The sequence below is a fragment of the Nematolebias whitei genome, chromosome 2 (genome assembly GCF_014905685.2).
Source record: "Nematolebias whitei isolate Nwh7 chromosome 2, NemWhi1, whole genome shotgun sequence".
NCBI classification, from domain to species: Eukaryota; Metazoa; Chordata; class Actinopteri; order Cyprinodontiformes; family Rivulidae; genus Nematolebias; species Nematolebias whitei.
In genome coordinates this window covers 18,859,581-18,882,028 of record NC_056499.1, presented here as the reverse complement: position 1 = coordinate 18,882,028, position 22,448 = coordinate 18,859,581, and the positions used below count along the sequence as shown (strand labels likewise).

The 22,448-nt window shown below is 39.4% G+C and overlaps 2 protein-coding genes across 2 annotated transcripts in view; one reads left to right on the top strand and one right to left on the bottom strand.

Moving 5' to 3' along the window:
- Window positions 1-4,606, top strand: part of kif26ba (kinesin family member 26Ba) — a 105,820-nt gene extending 101,214 nt beyond the window's left edge. The window contains exons 23-26 of the mRNA XM_037693612.1: window positions 332-375; window positions 2,161-2,429; window positions 3,158-3,308; window positions 3,742-4,606. Coding sequence (XP_037549540.1) covers window positions 332-375; window positions 2,161-2,429; window positions 3,158-3,308; window positions 3,742-3,890 — 613 coding nt within the window. The 3' untranslated portion in view covers window positions 3,891-4,606. The remainder of the gene's footprint in view (window positions 1-331; window positions 376-2,160; window positions 2,430-3,157; window positions 3,309-3,741) is intronic.
- Window positions 4,607-11,240: 6,634 nt separating this feature from the next.
- The window catches only part of smyd3 (SET and MYND domain containing 3), a 52,134-nt gene continuing 40,926 nt past the window's right edge, over window positions 11,241-22,448 (bottom strand). Inside the window, exons 5-8 of the mRNA XM_037693601.1 lie at window positions 21,055-21,166; window positions 20,336-20,507; window positions 11,607-11,715; window positions 11,241-11,435 (exon numbers count right to left, since the gene is read on the bottom strand). Of these exons, the coding sequence (XP_037549529.1) occupies window positions 11,319-11,435; window positions 11,607-11,715; window positions 20,336-20,507; window positions 21,055-21,166 (510 nt within the window). The 3' untranslated portion in view covers window positions 11,241-11,318. The remainder of the gene's footprint in view (window positions 11,436-11,606; window positions 11,716-20,335; window positions 20,508-21,054; window positions 21,167-22,448) is intronic.

The following is a 22,448-nucleotide window of genomic DNA, read 5'->3' as shown; positions in this document are numbered from 1 at the left end:
GCGTTTTAAACCTTTCCCACACTCTTGCAATATTCTAAACAATGTTTATAAACTCTAAACGCTCTAAAAGAGCACAGAATGAACTCAGCTCTTTGCCTCCGGCTGCTCTCTGCCAGCCCTCTCGGCCACGCCTACTTCTCCGCTGCAGAGCAGAGATCAGCTGATCAGCTGTAGGAGGAATCTTCTCCCACAGCTGTGGGCTGCACACAGTAGATGCTAAATCATTTAAAATTATTTATTTTAAATAAAAATTGCATGACGATTGTGCAGCTCATCCATCAATCTGCCAATTGTGCATCATGTCTAATCTTATTTTGAAAAATTGCGATAGAGCTAGCCCACGAAAAACGAACTGCGAAGTAGCAAGGGACTACTGTATTTATATACATAACAATCTAAGTAAAAATGTACAGTAAATCATTCACTTTACCCTCTAAAAAAGGTTGTTAAAGCTGTTGTTGAAAGACATTTGCTCTTAAATGGACCCATATTCTAAGTTTCAGCTAGCTTGGCTCATACAGGAGAATGTATCCCTGAATCTCTAAACACCCACATCTATTGCTGATGGGATAGGAGCTACTCAAAAGTACTGCATGCAACCTCATAAAAAACAAACAAACCCAGAACTGTCCATTTAAGAAGAAAATTGATTGTTTTAAATCAATTTATTTCCAATATAAATTATTTTTCAGTCAGTTTTAGCAAACAAGCTCACCTAGAAAAGGAAAAGAATGATTAGACTTGCACTGAGAAAGATGAGCGTAAGTGAGGAAGATCTGCTGGCATAAAGCTTGATGAGAAAAACGTGGGCAGGCACTAAGTGAAGAAAGCTGCGGCTGCAAGATGTGACAGAAAGGTGACCTTAACTATTCATCTGTGAAATAGTAAAAGTGAATGTGCCATTGTGGACTGTAATGAATATATATTCAACAGAATTCAGCACAAAGAACTAATGCACCTGCCAAATTACTTTAATCTAGTTAAGCTTGGATATAACCAGATTGGAAAGAGGCAGCTCTGTCTGCTGTGACTTATTATTGATGTTAACAGAAATTAGCTCGTCAGTGTAAATATACGTTCCAAACTTTATTCCATTTAGCATAAAATCTGCATTTGCTTTCAGTTTGCATCACCCACAACAGATATTATGAATCAAAGAGACAACCTGCTTTTAAACTGCCACGGCACAAAACAAAGGGTGGTGATGGAGTTAGCTTTGATTTAAAAAATGTGAAGATCCTGAAAAAGCAATGTCCTACCATGTTGGTAATTACATCTCCAGCTGAGTCCCTCGTTGTGCCTCATTTCCTTTTGATGCGATACACTGGATTGGATTCTGTGATTTTCTGTTTTCATCCCTGTCTCAGACTCCATCTCCTCCCTGCAGACCCTTGGTCTGTCTCTGTCCAGTCATAAGCTATGTCCTGAGGAAATACAAACGTCTCTGCTTGACCTTTTTGTGCTGCACTGAGCCCAAAATGGCCACAGCCTTATTAAAATCACAGTTTTCCACCATTCTCACACACTTTAGCTGTCCGTTCTTTTGATAAGTCTCATTCTTGTCGACATGGCTGGCAATTTCCATGAAGACTGAGCATGGGAACTCACCTTATCAGTGTGTGTTCATCTAGTGTTTAACCTACAGCGCAGAGGCTGACCTGCTGCGAGCTTCAAAATCTCATTTTAATGTCTGTCACATGCAGATTCTAATTCTCTCACTGGACAGTGCAACTGTTTTCTTATTTTTGATGTAATATATATTATTAATTTATTCATCTCCTTGTTGAATCTTTTCATCTTTAGACTATATATTCTACTTTTAGATTCCTGAATTGTTTTATATTTTCCTATAAAATGGCTCAAATTTTAAAAAATAACTAAACACATTCATTATTTCTGTCAGGAGTTTAGAGTGATATATTGAACTGAATCTATCGTGTGATTTTTATTTCATTTTTATCGTATTAGTTATCAGTTTTGACTGGCGGATGTACAAAAAGACAGAACATGGATACATTCAGCACCAGGCCATGAATGTTGTAGGGTTGTAGGTGGGTGCACATGGTTTGATATTTGGGTTACACACACATACACATATGATTTGTTGCATCAAAAATATTTTTGTGTAACTGAAAAAACTTGCGTGAAACTTGTCTTTAGGCCTCCAGCGTCGGCGTCTCATCCCTGCTCTGACCTTGGACTCCTCCTCCTCTTCGTCACCTTCTCAGCGCTCTTCTAAACAAGCCATCACGTCTTCTTCCTCGTCCTCCTCCAGTCCAGGTGCATGCTGGGTAGATGGTCCACTGGGGCCCCCTGTGTCCTCGAACCACCGCGGCGCAGCCACCGCAACAGAAACGTTTGAGATCAAGGTGTATGAGATAGACGATGTGGAACGACTACAGAAGAGGAGGGATAAAGGAGGAAGCAAGGTAAGAGGAAGAGGAGGGGTGTAAAATGGGCCATCTATGCAAGTGTAGAGCATTTAAAAGGGTTAGAGAAAAGATCAGTGCACTGCATGCCAATGAAAATGATCAGATAAATAATAGTTGATGGATGCAAGGGAAAAAAAATAGACGTTCTGCAAACAGAAAACCAGAGGAGGAAGCTGGAGAGAAGTGACATTGGAACACAAAGAATGCATGATAATGTCTTTGAGAACAGAAACTTGTACAAGAATGATTTTCACAGATGGAATACATATTAGCAACAGCTTCTGCAGGAATAATACACCCTCTTCATTCTTACTTTGTTATCTTTAATTTAAAGATCATTATGAACACTCACGGCTTTGTAATACAAAGTACATTCGTAAAATAATTTGCAAAGCAGTGCACATGGAGGTTTTTTTCTGCTTTCCATTGTTAAACGTCTGTGCATTTAAGGTAGAAAGCTCTGTGAGCATTGGAATGAAGGAAAGAGAACAAAGCAGGGAGTATAGATTTTTCCTGCAGTTGCTTCAAGAAAGCCACTTAACCTCCAGCTGCTCCAGTGAAGCAGCCCTGCGTCCTGAACAAAACCAGACTGTGGTCCCACTGTGAATCGATGAGGGGCGAATGCTGCTGAAAGAGAATCACATGCGCTTCACAACTTGTTCCTCTGGAAATATAAAGGTAAATAAAATCCTTTCTGCGTGTCCGCCTCTCTGTGTATCCATCAGGAGGTGGTGTACGTCAGTGCCAAGCTTCGTCTGCTGGAGCACCGCCAGCAGCGAATCAGCGAAGTCAGAGCCAAGTACCAGTGTCTGAAGACAGAACTGGAGCAAACTAAACAGCACTTGATGCTGGAGCCGCACAAATGGACCACTGAGTGTAAGCGAAGCACATCAGGGAATGTGTGCAAGTCTGAGCGAAGATTAAAAAAACAACTGCTTAGAGCAGTGGTTCCCAACCCTGAGGAACACCACCCTGCTTGTTTGCAGTGGTTTGTTTGCTCCAGCACACTTGATTCAAATGAAATTAACAGGCTTCTGCTGAAATTAAGGAAGTAATTAAACCACTGAATCAGGTGTGTTGGAGCAGAGAAACAACTGAAACATGCAGGATGGTGTTCCTCAAGGACCAGGGTTGGGAACCACTGGCCTACAGAACAAGTTTTAGGCAATCCTTTATTGAAAATAACATGTACTTTTGTGTAATTTTTAGAACTTTTATTCTGATTTTTCTTGATGCTGATATAAACTGCACGCAGCGATTTTTTAAAAATCAAACCCTGACAGTCTCTTCTTTGTCCATCTGCATCTAGTTGAGCTGCAGCAGCACTACGATGTGGACTCAGTGGAGTATTTGGAAGCTCTCGAGACAGTGACAGACAAACTGGAGACCAGAGTCAACTTCTGCAAAGCCCATCTTATGATGATTACCTGCTTTGATGTTTCCTCAAGACATCGGTAGACGGATTAAGTGATGGCGAGGTGGAAAAGGAAGGGATGGACACACAGCTGGAGATAATTAGATGCTAATATTTAGATCAATTGCAACAATTACCATAATCAAACATACTGAGAAAACATTTCTTTACAACAACTGCCCAGCATGCTGGGCGACTGGAAATTTGGAGGATAAAAGGGACCCATGGAGGAAGTAACCCCTCAATCACAATCCTACAGATGTGAAACAGAAGGACGGCTGCAGGTATATGGAAACAACATACAAGCACCACGACAGATAAACTTTTAGTTCATCCGGAGACCCAGTTTAAATGAAAATGGCTGCTCAAAAAGGCAGAAAGATGGTTGTACGTCAGGAATTGTGCAAAAGAAAAAAGTGATCAGTGAACAAAATTAAAAACAAATATGCCTCAAAGACTCTAAAGAATAAACAGATGAAAGAAGAGGAAGCCTGAAAAAAAAGAAGGTCTTTTTAAAACAATAGGGGAACAAAAACGAAAAACAAATTTAACTTTTTAAAAGCGCACTTTTCAGAGTTTTGACCATAAATGCAGCACGCTCGCCACAGAATGACGCAGAGTTATTGTACTAACTCACCGAGAGGAAAACAGGATATGATGTAGATAAGTGCCTTGTGAACATTTATAACAAAACCAAGACCGATCCTCTTTCTCTCTGTTTTTATGTACAGACGATATGTACGGTGCTAGCATAGTAACACACAGAGTCAGCGTCCTTGGAAGATTTTCCATTTATTGTCATTTCCAAACGCAATGTTTTCTTGTGGTTTAGTGTTTTGCAAAATAAGACATTTCAGTACCCTATCGTTCAGTGTATGATCTTTCATAAGAGCCGCAAAACTACTTTGAACTGAAACAAACAAAAAAAGCTTTTAAAGACCTTAAGTTATAAAGCCCAACTCCAACAAAATCTAATTTAAAAAGCAACAAATATATATATATATATATATATATATATATATATAATCTGTCTTAAATCACAAAGTATAAAGCTAATTTGTCACGGTATCTAGAGCGTTCTCACAAATAGAGCACGCTGAATTTCCACCGTTTGGGCCGTCCCTGCAGCTTATTTCCCCCTGCTACAGACGCGATGACGTTTTCATGTTCACAAAGCAAAGAAATGTAACAAAGAGTCACAGGGAAGTGGACGTGAACACATCCTGCTCTGATCCGTGTAGTTCATCCATTGACAGACAGACTGTCCTTTACTTGTATCTGTGTTGTTCCGTTCTAAAAGAAAATGAATGATTTGTCAAAATGTGTGTTTTCTAATGATTTTCTGTTTTGTATTGAGTGCAATTGGACCATAAAGAGACTATGCAGGTAAATAAAATGCAAAGAGACATTTCAAATTAATTTTGGAGCAGGAAACTAATTCAAAGTATGCACAGTACCGTGCAAATTCATTTAAATCTTGCATTAAGAGTGCCAATTATTGAAATCAGGATGAATTTTAAAGTAACAATATATTAATAACAGCAGATACATAAGTTAAAATACACATAGCTCTGCCTGGTTCCATTTATTTTGAATGGATAGCGACTCTTAAATTTGTTAATATTTCTATCTATGGTGCTTGAAATGTTTATGATCTCAATGTTTGTACAAATATAAATATATGAAAGAGCCCGTTTTCCTCTTAAATACAAACGAGTACCCTTCATATGCTTCTTCTACATCATCATCATCGCTCTGTTAGCAGAACCAACTTTTCCTCCGTTTGGCTTTGCCCTGCACGCAGGAAGCACTCTGTGAGATCTTGTTGATCCGCTCTGAATTCTTGAAAAGGAACAAACTTTGACTTCAGGGTAGAAATTATACAAGAGTTGGTTTGTCTAAAGCGCTGTAAATTAGTTCTACTGGACTAATGGAAAAATAAAATGTAGAAACACAAGAAAGGAAATCATTTTATGTGCTGCAATTACGCAGAAAAAAAAGCCAATTTAAACAATATGTTTTAGAACAACTGGATCCCATAGTGTTTTTTTTTTTTTACAGCTCAGTGGCAACCAGCTCTAAACTCCACAAACTAACATGCAAATCATGAATGAAAGTTTATTTATTGCTACAATTTAAGGTTTTATTTATCTTCATCTTAAATAACTTAAAACGTTACTATGCATTTAAGAACAATAACTGTACATACTTTGCTGTACCCATGTCATATTTAAATATATAATGCCGTGCACACATTTGTGCTAATTTTTTAATTTCATATTTGTGCATTTTTTTGTTGATTTAATTTGCTCCTCTTGTTGGTTTTAGGGTCTCCTCTCACGTTCACCCTCTGGTTGGTTACAGTCAGGTCCATCTGAGTGTAAACAGCTTCTTTTTTTAATTTTTTTTAGCTCTGCTGTTGATCAAGGGACAAAAAATGAATAAAAATCTGCTTACATGGTAAACTTTCAGCTTTAACTCAGCAAATTTTAAAAAAAAAAACTCCTTTGGCATCAGTACAGTAATTATTTTTACTAGGGATGCACAATATTATCGGCATGGTATCGGACGATATTGACATTAAAGTTAAGTATCGGACATCGGCTATTCCATCAAAATAACTCAGAGATATAAAAGGTGCTGTTTTTGTATGACAACCCAGTGACAAGGATGCCTGCAGCGCCAGCCCGTGATGACGTCACGCGCACCTACCTGATCGCACAGACGAGGAAAATTCAAAATGTCGGCATGCGGAAGTTTTTTTGTCGTTGAGGATGACGGATTCCGAAGATTTTTGGATTACGTTGAGCCTCGCTACATCGTCCCCAGTCAGATACTTTTCCGACGTAACCTTACCCGAGTTACAAGCCGTCATTTCTGACGTCATTGCGAAGCTAATAGCCGATAGCACTTGGGTGAGTTTTACCACAGACATTTGGACGTCGTGTTAGCCTCGTTAGCATAATTAGTCTTACGGAACAATGGATAGACAAAAACTTTGAACTTAGGATCCCACACTGCAGCTAGGAACCTGGAACAAGCCTCCACAAGTTAGACAGCATCGCAGGTGACTAATGCTAATAAATAACAATTAACACTTTTCATTTAATATAAGTCAAAGTGATATGGCTGTTACTGGATATATGTCACCAGCTCTTACAGCTGTTACACAATTTTTGTGGCTAATAAGCCTAAATAAGAGGGCTATGTTCTGACAAAGGAAAGTATATAAAACATTGGTATCGGCCAAATAAGTTTTAACATATCGGCATATCAGATATCGGGCAAAAATCCAATATCGTGCATCCCTATTTTTTACACGTTTGCATTTTCAATGGTTAAAAAATGCCATCATTTTACTGATGAGCAAGACGTGCACCTGTTTCCCAAAGACTACAAAAATTATCAAGCACAGGTGAAGAAAATTTCCCTCACGAGCTCCAACAAAGTCAAGAAGTCACGAGTTTGTGAACGCATCGTGGTCAAAGTCTACAATCAAGAGATGTCTCCATGAATGTAAACACGGAGGCTTTATATCCAGTTGCAAACCCACAAAGCCCTCCATGCTGTGAAACAGAATGTAGCACAAAAAGATGCGTACAGTACAAGAAAATATAAAAAATAAAAGCATGTTTCTGTTGAAGCGTCGAGTTAAAGCTGGAAGTCTACTCGATGGTCCCAAAGTTTAAATACAAATAAATGAGCCTGACTGTATATGGAAAGCAGAAAAACAGGGATCAGTTGTAAGAAACAGACCAGAAACTTTTAATAAAATGTTTGTAACTGTATGAACAGCCTTGTGTAATTAGCAGGTGATGATTTGGAAACGCAGACTCCAGGATGAGCCAAAAGCCTGTACATGTTTAGTGTTAAGATGCTATGTGGGATGTTTCATCCATGATAAATCACTGCCAAATCTAACAAGGTAGCACTTTATAATTCCAGCAATAACTTAAAGCCATCCAACGGTCTGGTGTCTTTATTTAAAGCTAACATAGGAGTCCACGTGAACTAAATGGTGCGTTTTAAGCCAAATTAGTCACCAAGTTCCATCTCTAATGTCAAGTTATAGAAGAAAAAACACTTTAAAGCTTTAAAAACTAATTTATATACAGTATGTGCTGTTCCATGTGTTGGAAAAACTCAATAATTATAACGTGCTATCTAAAAATCTGACACATAGCATCTTTAAGTTTTAAGGACTGCTCAGTGCAGTCAAGATCAGACCACATTTACCCAAAACAGATGCCATAATTAATAGACGGTGTCAAATATTTGTTGTACAGCTTGTAAAAAAAAAAAAAAAATTAAACACTCTAAGTAGTTTATATTTGTTCAGAAAAAGTTATAAATTGTGACAAATACTCATAATGAACAAAACAACAATGCAGTGCAAATGAAAGAATACGCCATGCAATAATTTCAGTTGTTTTTGAGTTTTCTTCATTTGTTTTAACGTAAAGTCCTCTGCAGAGCTTCTGCTTTGTGGAATGTGGTCTGACATATTGTGTTGATGGAAAACGATGGAGGGATGTAAATAAAGGAATGTATTGAAAGAGGTTAAAATGTGATTCTTCTCCACTTTGGCAGACGTTGTTGTGTAATCTGTACCAGTTCTGATAAAATCATCACATTTAGTGCTTGGACTCAAACAGAGCAGGAATGATTTTTTAAATGATGGTTAAATGGACACAGAAAGCTCATCTGACAGCTTTGTTTATAACACAACACAGAAGGAGCAAAGACAGAATAAGAACACAAGAAATTGTGTGGAAAAAGCAAAGAAAGTGAGAAAAATATCAGCAGACGATTGGATTTGACATGAGTGGAGGAGAAAAATGGAGTTTGGAAATTTATCCTCCAAGCCGTTTTAACATGTAGTCATCCTCCATGATTCCTGTCAGCTGAATTACTAAGACCAACCCCAGGCAAGCGCTATAATCACAAAATGAAGCTTAGGCTCCTGGGAAAGTTTCACTATTATTCATTTATAAAGCACTGAATAATTAATAAGACGACAGTGCAAAGAATACTGAATAAAATAGAATAAAGTACTGTCCATTTGATAGTTGGTGTTCAACATAAACATCACCAGAATCAGACTTCATCCTCAAGAGATTTTTAAATGTTTTTATTTCTAATTTTCAGGATCTGCCCATGTTGGAGAGGTCACTGGTGTGATTTTAAAATATCTCCACTCACAAACAAGACCACATTTATTTTATTATAAAAGAACAAAAATGCTCAGTGGTGTGTAATTAATAACAAGGAAGGTGAATCGTCTTCATCTTCACCAAGTCTTCCTTAACTGGTTCAAAGAAAACCTGATAAGAGATAAAACTATGAGCATGGAGATTATTTTCATATCATCTCCACTTCACTAAAGCCTACAACACAGGAGTAAGATAGCTGGTATACAATTAGCTGCTTCGAGGGAGTAAATACATTTTCAAGTTGCAGCGCTCACAGTAAAACTTATCTATATTAAAGAACACTAATTCTTACACAGTAATAGTACACAGTGGAATGTATGAACCTAAGCAAAATGTAAACAATATAAAGTACTTGGAAGTTGTGTTAAATCTAACTTTTAGTGCACATTTTAGAAACATATCTACAGTATATCTTTTAATTTCTGATCACTGCTATAATTGAGTAACAGATTTGGTTCCAGGTGAAGGGGAGGTAGAAAAAGATGGAGGACACGATTTCTACAGGCTGATTGGTCAACTAGTGTCCCTCAGCTTTTGAAAGAAATGAGAACATTTGCAAGTAAAGCATTTCTATAACAAATATACAAAAAATAAAATTGCACATATGGAAGTCAGTGGACATTTATTTCAGAAACTGTTACAACTGAGAACAAAGTATGTCATATATATTTTTTAACATAAACTTCACAAAACAAGCAACAACTCAATGCACCATAGCTGGATTAAAACAAAAACAAACAAAAAAAATCCATAACTCGTGTGTCTCACACACATTTGGGTTTTCCCTGGACCAGAAATGTCGTCATGAGTTTGTAAAAAGCTGATTTTTAGGATTAATGTGGGAAGTGTCCATGAACGTGTGTGGGAAACTCTCCTCATCGCAGACACACTCTGGCCTCACACACCAACAGAGAAATACACAAAAAACAAGGATTAGCAGGGGAAGTGTGGGTGATGGATATACACAGGATGATGGATGTTTTGAAAACTTGGCTTTACTAAAACAGCACATACACACACAAAGCCATGAGCCTGAGATCACTCATGATGAAACCCACAGATTATTCTGGAGACAGGGGCCCACAGGGGGCCTCACTCCCTCTGGATCTCCGTCTCAGACAGAACGAGGGAATAACAGGTTACAGATCAAACCCAAACAGAAGAAATATCACAGCCCCAACGTCAGCGTGTCCAAACAAGCTGTCAGCAGTACTTACTTAGGCCTTAAAATATTGTGTATTTTTGTTTCATGTTTAAATGAAAAGCTTCGTCAGAGACATTCTCTGTGATTCTGTGCATCTAAAACTAGCCGTAGACGATTGGAGAAAATGTATGGAGTTCCTCGTTTGTGGTACTTTAGTGCATCTTCTTTTCGTTCAACTGGTCCCAGATACCTCTCAGCAGCATTTACTAATTGGACATTGTACTTTTCTTTCACTGCTGCGTTCCCTTTCCTGCAGCTGAGCAGGCAAAAATGGTTTAAATCATTTAAATCATGTTTACCATGAAGTCCAATATTACACACTGGTTCATTAGTTTCTCTGGTCTTATAGTAAAAGTTGATCAGACTTCTGTGTTCAGAATGTTTGCACCAGGCCTGTCGCGATAAACAATAAATCAATTAATCGCATGATAAATGAAAATTATCGCTCTCATGTTCATTTATCGGCTTGGTTGTCTCTCCATCTCTCTTTCTACTGAAGACACTGGATGACAAATGCTCAACTCCGGTGCTCTTCAATGACCCTTCCCTTTCTCTTTAAAATCCATTTTAACCGTCCAAAATTGTGTTTTTTTGGATTGTTAAAAGAACAGACATAAATAAAGTCTATGGTTAAAAGCAGCGAAGCTGAGAGGCTAAGCTATGAGCTAAGCTAGCAGGCCGACCTTGGGAAACAACCTCCGTCTTGTTGAAGCTCCAAAATTCACGGTTGAAACGTGCTTTCATGTAAAAAGTTGTTTTTCTCTGCAAAAAGAAGCTGAGAACTTGTTTACTGATTTTTTTATTAAAAGCTTTGCGTGGAAAAATGTTATGCCAAAGAGCTCAAACCACACCGAGCGTCTGCCATTTTGAGAACCAAAAAAAAGGAAGGAGAGACATGTAGGAGAGACAGACCAAGGTGCCTCCCTCCCATTTTTCTTAAAGAGACAAACTGCTTGCTCCCTCACTAACCATCCTTCAGTTCAAACAGTCTTATACTGCCATCATCTGGCACATACATATATGTATCCTCTTTGTTCAGGAGCTTGATGTCTTTCTTAATGTTTGCCCAACACTTGGTGATCCATCTCACAACGACACTCCTCCATCTTCATCTGCAGCTCGAGGCTCAGGGGGTGATCTTCACCGTGAGTGAGCTTCAGGATTTTAAAGGCCTGAGGAAGGAGCAGAAATCCTGTTGAGCTTTCCTTACTGGAGCAATTATATTATTGTGAATATAGAAAATAAACCATCATAAAATGCAATGAAACCACTATTTTTTTTTTACTGATGAAAATATACGCTAATAACAGATTTTAATAATGTGCAACTTTGATGGGTCAGACCTGTTTGAATGTGTCCAAAGCGTCCTCGGTGTTCTCCAGGTGATGCTGCAGCTTTCCGACTCTCATCAGCTGAACTCCATGAACAGGATGTGGATCAGGGAAGTGCAGTCTTTGGAAATAACAAAGGCAGAGAGGCGCCATGATTCATTTACTCTTTCTAAACACAAACGATCCCATTTCATCAGTTTCACTGCTTCAATTCAACTGTTTGAAAATTCACACTCTTGTATTATTTTCTTTCACAGTTTGATGACAAGAGATGTTTATGTTTTATTGTAAATGAGGCACAGCTCTGCCTCTGGATGCACAAATCCGACACCTGAATCCACAGAGTACAGACAGTTGTGGAGTTCCTTCCTCTTCTGCAGGATTTTATTCATTTACTCGGCTTTACGTCTGCTTTAAATCTTAATCCTGCCTCTATCATCAGTACAACCTTGGCTTTCCGCTTCATTAGAAATTTTAATATGCTTAAAATGTCATAGGAGAGCAGGTTTTCAATGTAATGGAAAAACAGAAAACCTCCATTTTTCCATCTCATAGTCTTTCAGTTTAGCAGTTTGCCTTGAAACATGAACACTCACGTGCACATCAATGTCAATGTTTGAACATATAAACAAATAAGGTCAATATGAATCCACCTCACCCTTTTACCCTGCTTTATTTTAACGTTCTCCAGACGTGAGTTTAATAATATTACATACACAGTTAATATTAAAACATCATTATTTATTCACTGAAAATGGAAAGTTTCTTTGAGCAAAAGTTTTTCATCATTTTTATTTAAAAGGGACGTCTGTTTTGTAAAATCATGTCAAGCTAAAGTGCATTAACTTGTAGAGGCCACACCCGGGGTCGTTAGCAGCTCCACAACTTCTCTGCTAATTCATGAACAAAATTTTCCCTCAGCTCATTTGTTCACGCCGAACGAAACCACTAACTGACAAGCTCACCAATTACAGACGTGGACCCCAGATCTGTGGTTAAAGCTGAATTATTAAAACGACAGCTCAGAGGGTAAACCAACAGAATTAGTGCTCCATGAATGACAAGACGTTGAAATACTGATTTAATTATCAAACCAGCAATTAAGGCAACCGAGGCAAAACAAACACGCACATCAAGACCACATTCCAATTACATTTTTTTTTTTTGTATGCAAAACCAAAAGGCACATAAAATTTGTTAATTAGCTTGCTTTCTCCTGATTTTTCCTTTAATTTATTATCCTGTGAGAGTAGAGTGAAGATAAATATGCTCTCGCTGCTGTCGCTCTCGGCTACGAGAGGGAAGGAGAAAATTTAAAGTTGTGGGAAAATGAAGCATTTTCAGGCAAATGCAGTGGAACTAATGAAGCACTCCACTTGAGCAGAAAAAAAAATCATACCCTTTTTCTTTTTTATGAGGCAGAAACATGGATTAGCTTATTAAGGAAATAAATTTAAAAAACAACAACAGAAAAACAGATTTAGATAAACTTTACATTTTAGTCAACATTTTTTTCCCATACTAATTCTCACAATGTTTAAATTAGGAAAATAAAATGAATTTAATTTCACAATACATGTGAGGCTATCATGTCTACAAGCTTTTAACACCTTAATAAAAGGAGAATGTCGTCCAACACTAACGACTCAGTATAAAATCAATCCACTACTTTAGATTAATTAATTACCCTATTTTCCAGCGTATAAGTCAAACCTTTTGCGTAAATTTGCAAGTCCTACTATTTAAACACCGATGTGACTAATATATATATTTTTTTCCATATTTATAATCATTTTTTGACTGACATCTGCTTTCATTTATTCTGACATGTACCAGATTAAACATTACCATTTGCAACCGCTAGAGGTGCGAAAGGGCTCTCTAGGCTTTTCACAACTACTGCTACACACTACGCTGCCTGATGCCCTCAACAAGTTCTATGCACGCTTTGAAGACGCGAACAGACCACCCAGCACCAGACTCACCTCACCATCGGATGAAGAGCATCTCAGCGTGACCTCAGCTGAAGTAAGGAGTACTTTCAGGAGGATTAATCTGCACAAGGCAACCGGCCCAGACAACATCCATGGAAAAGTGTTGAAATAATGTGCCAATCAGCTCTGCGAGGTGCTGGCAGACATCTTTAACACCTCATTTACTCTGGAGACAGTTCCCACCTGCCTGAAGACTGCCACCATTATCCCAGTCCCGAAAAGCTCTACAGTGACTGGTCTGAATGACTATCGGCCAGTGGCCCTCACCCCGATAGTCGCTAAATGCTTCGAAAAACTGGTCATGACCCACATCAAAACAACCATCAACATCAACGAGAACCCTCATCAGTATGCATACCGTGAGAACCGATCAACAGAGGATGCCATCTCCTCTGTGGTCCACACTGCGCTCAACCACCTGGAGCAGAGAAACTCTTATGTCCGTATGCTCTTTGTGGACTTCACATCTGCCTTCAACACCATGATCCCCCAAACCCTGATGGACAAACTATTCACACTGGACTAAGCCCCTCCATTTGCAACTGGGTACTAGACTTCTTAACAAACAGACCACAGTTAGTGAGGATCCACAACTTCTCCTCCTCCACCATAACCCTCAGCACTGGCTCTCCTCAGGGATGTGTGTTGAGCCCCCTCCTGTTTACTCTGCTCACATATGATTGTGCAGCTACCCATCCAGGCTGTCACATTGTAAAGTTTGCAGATGGTGGTGGGATGCATCACAAACAATGATGAGTCAAGCTACAGGCAAGAGGTGGAACACCTGGAGAGCTGGTGCAAAGAGAATAACCTTCACATCAATGTGAAGAAGACAAAGGAAATGATTGTGGACTTCAGAAAGAACAAAAACACCTACACCACCCTGAACATAAGAGGATCTGTGGTGGAAGTGGTCTCCAGCTACAAGTACTTGGGTGTACACATGAATGACAACCTCAGCTGGAGCAACAACACCACCAGCCTGATTAAGAAAGCTCATCAGACACTCTACTTCGTCAGACGGCTGAGACGAGCTGGACTAGGAAGCTCAGTCCTCACCTCCACAGGTGTGCAGTGGAGAGCATCCTGTGCTCCAGCATCAACGTGTGGCATGGAGGCTGCACAGCTGCAGAAAGAAAAGCTTTCCAGAGAGTGGTAAAGGCTACACAGAAGATGTTGGAGTCAGTCTCCCCACCATCACAAACATCTACACCTCTAGATGCAGGAAGAGAGCCACCTGCATCATGAAGGACCCCACTCACCCAGCACACACACTTTTTACCCCACTCCCCTCAGGAAGGAGGTTGAGGAGCATTAAGTGTAGAACCACTAGACTGAGGAACAGCTTCTATTCTGAGGCTGTTAAGACTCATGAATCTCTAACCAGAATAATCACTGTGAAAAAATCACATCATGTTGCTGCTGATCTGTTTCAATGTTGATGTGTTCATGAGTGCTCATCTGCTTACACAGACTCATGTTCATGTTTGTGCTGATATGCTGGTGAAGATTCTCAGTCATCCAGGACATGATGAATTCAAAAAGCGTTCAATACAAAAACAACTGGACTTTATTTGTAACAGAAGACGTTTCGCTCCTCATCCGAGGAACTTTCTCAATTCAATGAGCAGTGAGTGAGAGATTCAGGATTTTCAACAAACACAACATCCCAGTACATTTCAAACCCAGCAGGACTCTCAGACAGAGGCTAGTCCACCCTAAGGACAAAACACCCATACACAAACAGAGTGGTGTAGTGTATGCGGTCCAATGCAGCGAGGACTGTCCAGATCTCTACATTGGAGAAACTAAACAGCCTCTTCACAGACACATGGCTTAACACAGGAGAGCCATCTCCTCTGGACAAGATTCAGCTGTTCACCTCCACCTCACAGAGAAGGGACAGACACTCTTTTGAGGACCAAAATGTGCACATTTTGGACCGAGAACACTGATGGTTTGAGAGGGGGGTGAAGGAAGCAATTGACGTAAAAAGAGAAAAGCCGTCTCTTAACAGAGGAGGAGGCCTCAGATTTCCACTTTCAAAAACCTATAATGCAACTTTAAGTCTGATTCCCAGCCGGTTTTCACACCTGATGGGAACAGAGGGGTCTCATCTGTGAATTAGAGTAACAAAGACTTAAGAAGCCCCTACTGTTAAGGTGTGGAGGTGTGACTTATCAAATCTACATATGTGTGTGTGTCTTATCTCACTCAGCCTTATAACCTGAATCTCTCACTCACTGCTCATTGAATTAAGAAAGCTCCTCGGATGAGGAGCGAAACGTCTTCTGTTACAAATAAAGTCCAGTTGTTTTTGTATTGAACGCTTTTTGAATGTTTGTGCTGATGTTCAACATAATGTTTTTATGTTATAAGTGCTTAGTGTATATTTAGTTGATGTTTTTCTTAGTTCATATCTTAGATGTTATTACTGTTTTTCTTTTACATTTTATTGTTGGATGTAACTGGGACCCTGTGTACATAATTTCGCTCCACCACATGTACCACATGAGGTGCGAATGACAATAAAGTATCTCTGACTCTGATTATCTTCTGCTATTCGTATCTATATTTTTATTTTACTTTATTTTATGTTTTGCTGTGTCCTTTGCTTGTTTGTTTCTGTTGTACAGCACTTTGGTTGGCCTTGTTGCTGTTTTAAGAGCTTAATAAATAAAGTGGTATGGTATGTCGAGCAAACAAGTAATTGTTTTTAGGTGTTAATTGTGTTAAATTTCTAAGAAATGCAACCGCGAGTTTTCCCGTGCACGCTCCTGTAGCCGCCAATCAATTTTTGAAATGCAGCTGATTTGACCATCAAAGTGCATTTATTAAGGAAAAGTTAAACTGAGACACACCTTTCCTATAATTTCGAGCAAACAAATAATTGTTTTAAAGTGTTAATCTTGTTAAATTATTGTTAAAGTCCTCTTGTGCACGGTCCCGCGGCCACCATTTGGCAGCCAATCAATTTTTGGCATGACAACAGCCCACGTTTCCTGGGGGGGTCAGCCGTGACACATAATAAATGCGACTTATACGGCGAAGCAACTTATTTATGTTTTTTTTCCACTTTAAGAGACATTTTTGGACTGATGCAACTTATACACCGGAGTGATGTATACAGCGAAAAATACGGTAAGTTGATTTTCCCCTGAAGATTTCCCATCATTCCTCTGCCAAAATATTTTTGTCCTCAGCAAATAATGGAGGAAGTGTGCTGTAATGCTGCAGGCATAAAAAAAAAAAAAACTTTCTATTTGATAAGTCCACCAACAAATTCTCAGAAACTGACATTGAGAGTGCACTTGGCTGGGCTACTGAGAGTTTAGTTGATGCAGAAAATTAATTTCCATAATTCTGCTGAATGTTAATGCTCATTTAATCTGGACAAACTCAACAAAATAAGAAAATGTGTAAGTAAGTTTTAGGAAATTCTAACTTTTAGTATTGTCTAAAAAAATTGTACAGGATGTTGAAATGTCTGTATGTTGGGGTGGGGTCCACGGAGGTTTAACTGAACCCGATGTGTGTGAACCATACTCGTACATCAGCTCTTGCTCACAAATAGGTGCACATGGCTTCACATATTCATGAATGTGTGTAGGAACATATCTCTAACAGTAAAATATGTGCAGCGTGGAGGCGTTCAATAAGCCTGTCTCGCAGCGCCTGCAGCAGGTGTGTAATATTTGCAAGGAATAACCTCTCTGTGCGTGACAAACTGGGGAAACCGAGGAAGGACCTGCAGAAAGAGAGAAAGAAGAAAGGAATAGTGAATAAGAAGAAGGAGAGGAGAAAGAGAAACACGGAGAACTCCTGCAGCTATCTTTCTTTATGCCATCAGGAGCCCAGAGGAAAACAGGAGATGAATATGTAGGATCCTCCTCCCACTCCTACGTTTTCCTCCTCAATCTCGTCTCTCCGTCTACTTAATTACTTTTCTTACATCGTTGTCTCCTATTGTTTATTTGCCATTTGTCTGAAATGATTTTCCTCTTTTGTTGCAAGTTTGTAACCTTACTTATTTTCTTCATTTTCCCCGTATCTAAATTTAATCAAGCCTTTTCTGTGACACAGGTTTCTCATTCCAAACCTCCTCCTCTAACCCTCTCCAACTCACGCTGCTGACATTAAAAAATTCACGTGAAAACTTTTAATAAATTCACAAGACCTCGAAAAAGAAAGTTAAAGTTTGTAGAACTTTTAGTTGTAAATCTACATCCAAAAGCCAAACTTCAGACACATCCCTCCCACACCCCTCAGCTTCTTTTAGTCTGGACAATATTTTCCACCTGACTCCAATCACTCCATCCTTCTCTTCATTTCACCATCTTTCATTCGGAGTTAGTTTTTTTACTTTATGAGCTGTTGTTGTTTCTCTCCTGTGGCTCTGTTGTTGCTGGTGTGTGTGAGAGCATGACTGTGACACTGAGCTCTGCCCTTCACACAAAATCAGTCTTTCTTCTTCCTACTCAATCTGAGCCGTCACTTTAAACCAGTGTCATGTCTTATGAAATGTGTGCAGCTGCATCGCCCCGTCTGTACTGCTTCTGGCAGATGAACATAATGTTTGTGAACATGTATTTACCTGAAGTTCAATTTGCAGTGTAAGCCCATGTGTCATGTTGTTTTTATATGTTTTATTTTTAGTTACACCAAACGTCACACTGGATCCCAAGGTTTACAGACACCTAGTTTTGGTGACAGGTTCAAGAATATCAAGCAAAATGTTTATGTTCTATTTTTTCATCATGAAGGAAATTTTCTTTTAATGTATAGTGTAACTTGACTCTTTCTGCCGTGAGCTGATCGTCTGCATTGGGCCTAGTGCAATCAATCACATGTGCATGTAGCCTTAAGCTATTACAGTCGTTTGCAGGGTAGAATATGTAATCTACTGCACTTATGAATAAAAACATATTGTGACATTATATGACAACTTTAAAGAGATTGTGCTTCTTTTATGGAAACCTTTGTGATATTCATCATTCATTACCTGTATAAATTAATTACCTGTATAAATAAAGGTTGAATGAAAAAAAATTGACATTGTGCAATTGTGGTCCATCTGCTATTTGCTGATGATGTGGTCCTATTGGCGTCATTGTGCCGTGATCTCCAGTTCTCACTGGAGCAGTTTGCAGTCGAGTGTGAAGCGGCTGGGATGAGAATCAGCACCTACAAATCTGAGGCCATGTTCCTCAACTGGAAAAGCGTGGATTTCTCTCTTCAGGTCGAGGGTGAGGTTTTGTCTCAAGTGGAGGAGTTCAAGTATCTCGGGGTTTTGTTCATGAATGAGGGAAGAATGGAGCGTGAGATTGGCAGACGGATTGGTCTGCAGTATTGCGGACTCTGTACTGGTCTATTGTGGTGAAGAGGGAGCTGAGCTGTAAGGCAAAGCTCTCCGTTTACCGGTCAGTCTATGTTCCTACACTCAGTTATGGACACGAGCTCTGGGTAGTGACTGAAAGAATAAGATCGCGGATACAGGCGGTTGAAATGAGTTTCCTACACAGGGTAGCTGGACTCTCCCTTAGAGATAGGATGAGAAGTTCGGTAATCCAGGAGAGACTCGGAGTAGAACTGCTCCACGTCAAGAGGAGCCAGTTGAGGTGGTTCGGGCATCTGGTAAGGATGCTCCCTGGACGCCTCCCTAGGGAGGTGCTTCGGGCATGTCCAACTGGGAGGAGACCCCGGGGAAGACCCAGGACATGCTGGAGAGACTATGTCTCTCAGTTTCTCTGGGAACGCCTTGGGGTCCCCCCAGAAGAGCTGGAAGAGGTGGCTGTGGGAAGAGATGTCTGGTCCTCCCTGCTCAAGCTGCTGCCCCCACGACCCAACTTCAGAACAAGTGGAAGATAATGGATGGATGAATGGATGGATTGGATGGTCCATCTTTTAAATCTCCATCTTATTGGTAAAAAAATCTTCCTTCTATTTCAGAGTTTGGCTGATTTCAAGTAACTAAATCTAAAATTCTAATCTAGTAAAATTTGTGATGGCTTTGAAGGCACTGAAATTTAAGAAAATTTTCTAAATCAAAATACTGTAATTTCTGGACTGAATATAAGCCACGCCCGCTAAGTTTAAAAAGAAAATTTACATAAATAGGCTGCAACTGTCTATAAGCCTTGGGTGTTCATGTTGTAACATGAGATATTTACACAGAAATATATATTTTTTACTTTTAATTAAATGCATACCGATAACACACAAATATAGTAAATGTTGGTTTTTTTTCTGCACAGTGCCTATAGCACGACTGATAATAAATAAATACAGTAGTCTACCAGGAAGTCATTGATCGCTACGCTCCCCACCCAAAAGAGATGTGTATTGGGCAGCTATGTGAGCGCCTGGGTGTGACAAAGCTAAATGTTTTGGTGGCATGAAGTTCGTTAGCTCATCAAAAAAAAAATCCATAAATTATCTGCAGCATAGTATAAGCCGCGATGTTCAAAGCATGTGAAAAAAGTAGCGGCTTATAGTCCGGAAATTACGGTAGTTATAATCTGTCATCCTTCAGAGAGTAACAATTTATTTGCATGCTGGATGAACTGCTGTCTTTATTTTCCTTTATAATGCTGTTTGTATTTAATTCATGCAGATATCAAGGCATTATATCCCAACCCTTAAAATCTGTAAATAAATAAACAAATATGTGGGTTTTAGTTTTTTATGTAAAGGACGGCCGTAATCTATAAGAGCCGCACACAGAATAAGAGGCTGACACCGACTTACCTGTAAGCTGGAAGTGTCTTCATGCCGTATCTCAGAGCCTCCTCCCAGAGCCCCAGGTGAACGGAGGCATCTAAAGCCATGTCTGTAATCCTGAGCTTGTACAGATTCTCATCAGGAAGTTCACCAACAGCTGACAACAGATGGCTGCAGCTCTCTAACAGCGCTTGCCAATCTAGATAAGGAATTAAGGACAAGTAACGCCTAAAAACAGGGGTAAACCTGGAGACTACCGAGGACAAGGTAAAGTATTTATGAGAACCACTTTGCATGAATTTATTATTATAATTTTATGTAAAGACACAATTAACTCATGTCTGTCTTTACTTATCTTTTCTGTTCTTTCATGATAAAAACGGCTTAAGGGCCAGATTTATGAACATGAAAGCACAGCACCACATTTAATTAGAGTCTTAATTGCTTAGTAAATCATGTCTTGAGTCTCCACTGCCAGCCAGTGCCTAAACCTATCTGTGAATAGAAAAATTAATACAGCTAGTATCTCATTTGCACGTTAAATTGTGACCTAAGATTGTTGCAAGTCAGCAAATTTGTCTTTGGGCACCCTAATTAATTTACTGCTGTAATGTTGACTCATGCATGTACACCACATGTAATAACAACACACCATATGCCAATCTAAAATACTGTCTGAAAGCGGGATTTGAAAGTCCTGAAAAATATGGATATGAACCATTATCCTACAACAGATGAGAATCCACTGGCCCTATAAAGATAAAGGATTCTGGACTCTGTTTTCAGTCCTTCCAGTCTCGACAGAGCCTCCTTCAGTGGGATCCATTTAGTTTTTTCTCCTGACAGCATGAGTCCATCCTGAACAAGCAAAAAAAGAAGGACAACCTGAGCATCCCACTGAGAAAGAACACAGCATCTACAACAAAAACGTGATACTGGTACGAGGCTCAGGAGCATGAATGAAATAAATGGATGAAAACAGCGAGTTAAATAACTTTCATTTAATGACACTGAGAATACTAAAAACGACAAAAATATTGCTTGAAAAAGGACAAAAAGATGTTACAGAGTTCAGACTGAAACAGTTTAAACCTAATATGAAGACATTACTCAGCCGTACTTGCTCGTGTAAGATTTTGTAGAGCCCAATTATGTGTTTATCAACTGTAATGATTATTCCATGTGCATCTTAGCACAAGCGAAGAGCAAACAACACAAAAAGACAACAGTCATCTGTTGCCTTGACAACTTGGGGTCACCACTGCAGCCTGCCGTCATCAGCAAAAGATTAACTCAAAGTGTGTGTTGCATGAAAAACAGAGGTTGGTTTAATAAAATGAGTGCTGTTGTCCCAGAAACAACTAAGTTGTGGCTCTTCGCTTATATCAAGCACACACACACACACACACACACACACACACACACAAAGGCTTAAATAAATACATTATTGTTGGTAGTTTCTGTGTTGTGGAAGTATCACACACACTGCAGCATGAAGAGATCAAAGCTCGAGGCAAAGGGTGAACACAGAAACAAAAAGCTGAGGAGCGTTTAAGAACAGAGGGCTGGAAACAGACAGCGTGATGCTGGAGCAGGAAGATGGGGCACGTTAGGATGGATGGAAAAGAAAAGTGCAGCTGAAGGATGAGATAATTTTTCCCATTTTTCAGTGGGTGGCCAGACAGACAGAGGGAGGGAGTGAGGAGGTGGAGCGTGACAGAGTGACACAGAGGAAGAGGAGGACAGCAGGAGATAAGAAAAAGTGTCAGAGTGAAGGAGGAGAAAAGAGAAGAGGACAGGAGAGGGTACACTGAGACACGCTACGCACTGATAACACTGTCTGAGCAACAAAACACAAAATGTGTGTGTTTGCGCGTGTAAGTGTGTGAAAGAAACAGAACGAGGAAGATACATATATGTTCAAACTTTCAAAACATTTCTGCAAATCTAGGCAACAAATGTGAGTTCTTGTCTGAGTTCATAAGTTTTAGCGGTACCCATCTTTATATTTAGGAATACAGCGGTCCCTCTTGTATCACGGGGATCTGCATCCTGAAGACCCACGATAAGTGAAAAACCACAAAGTACGAATAGTAGGACAAGTAATAAGTAGTAGTTTATTTTATTATTTATACAGTGT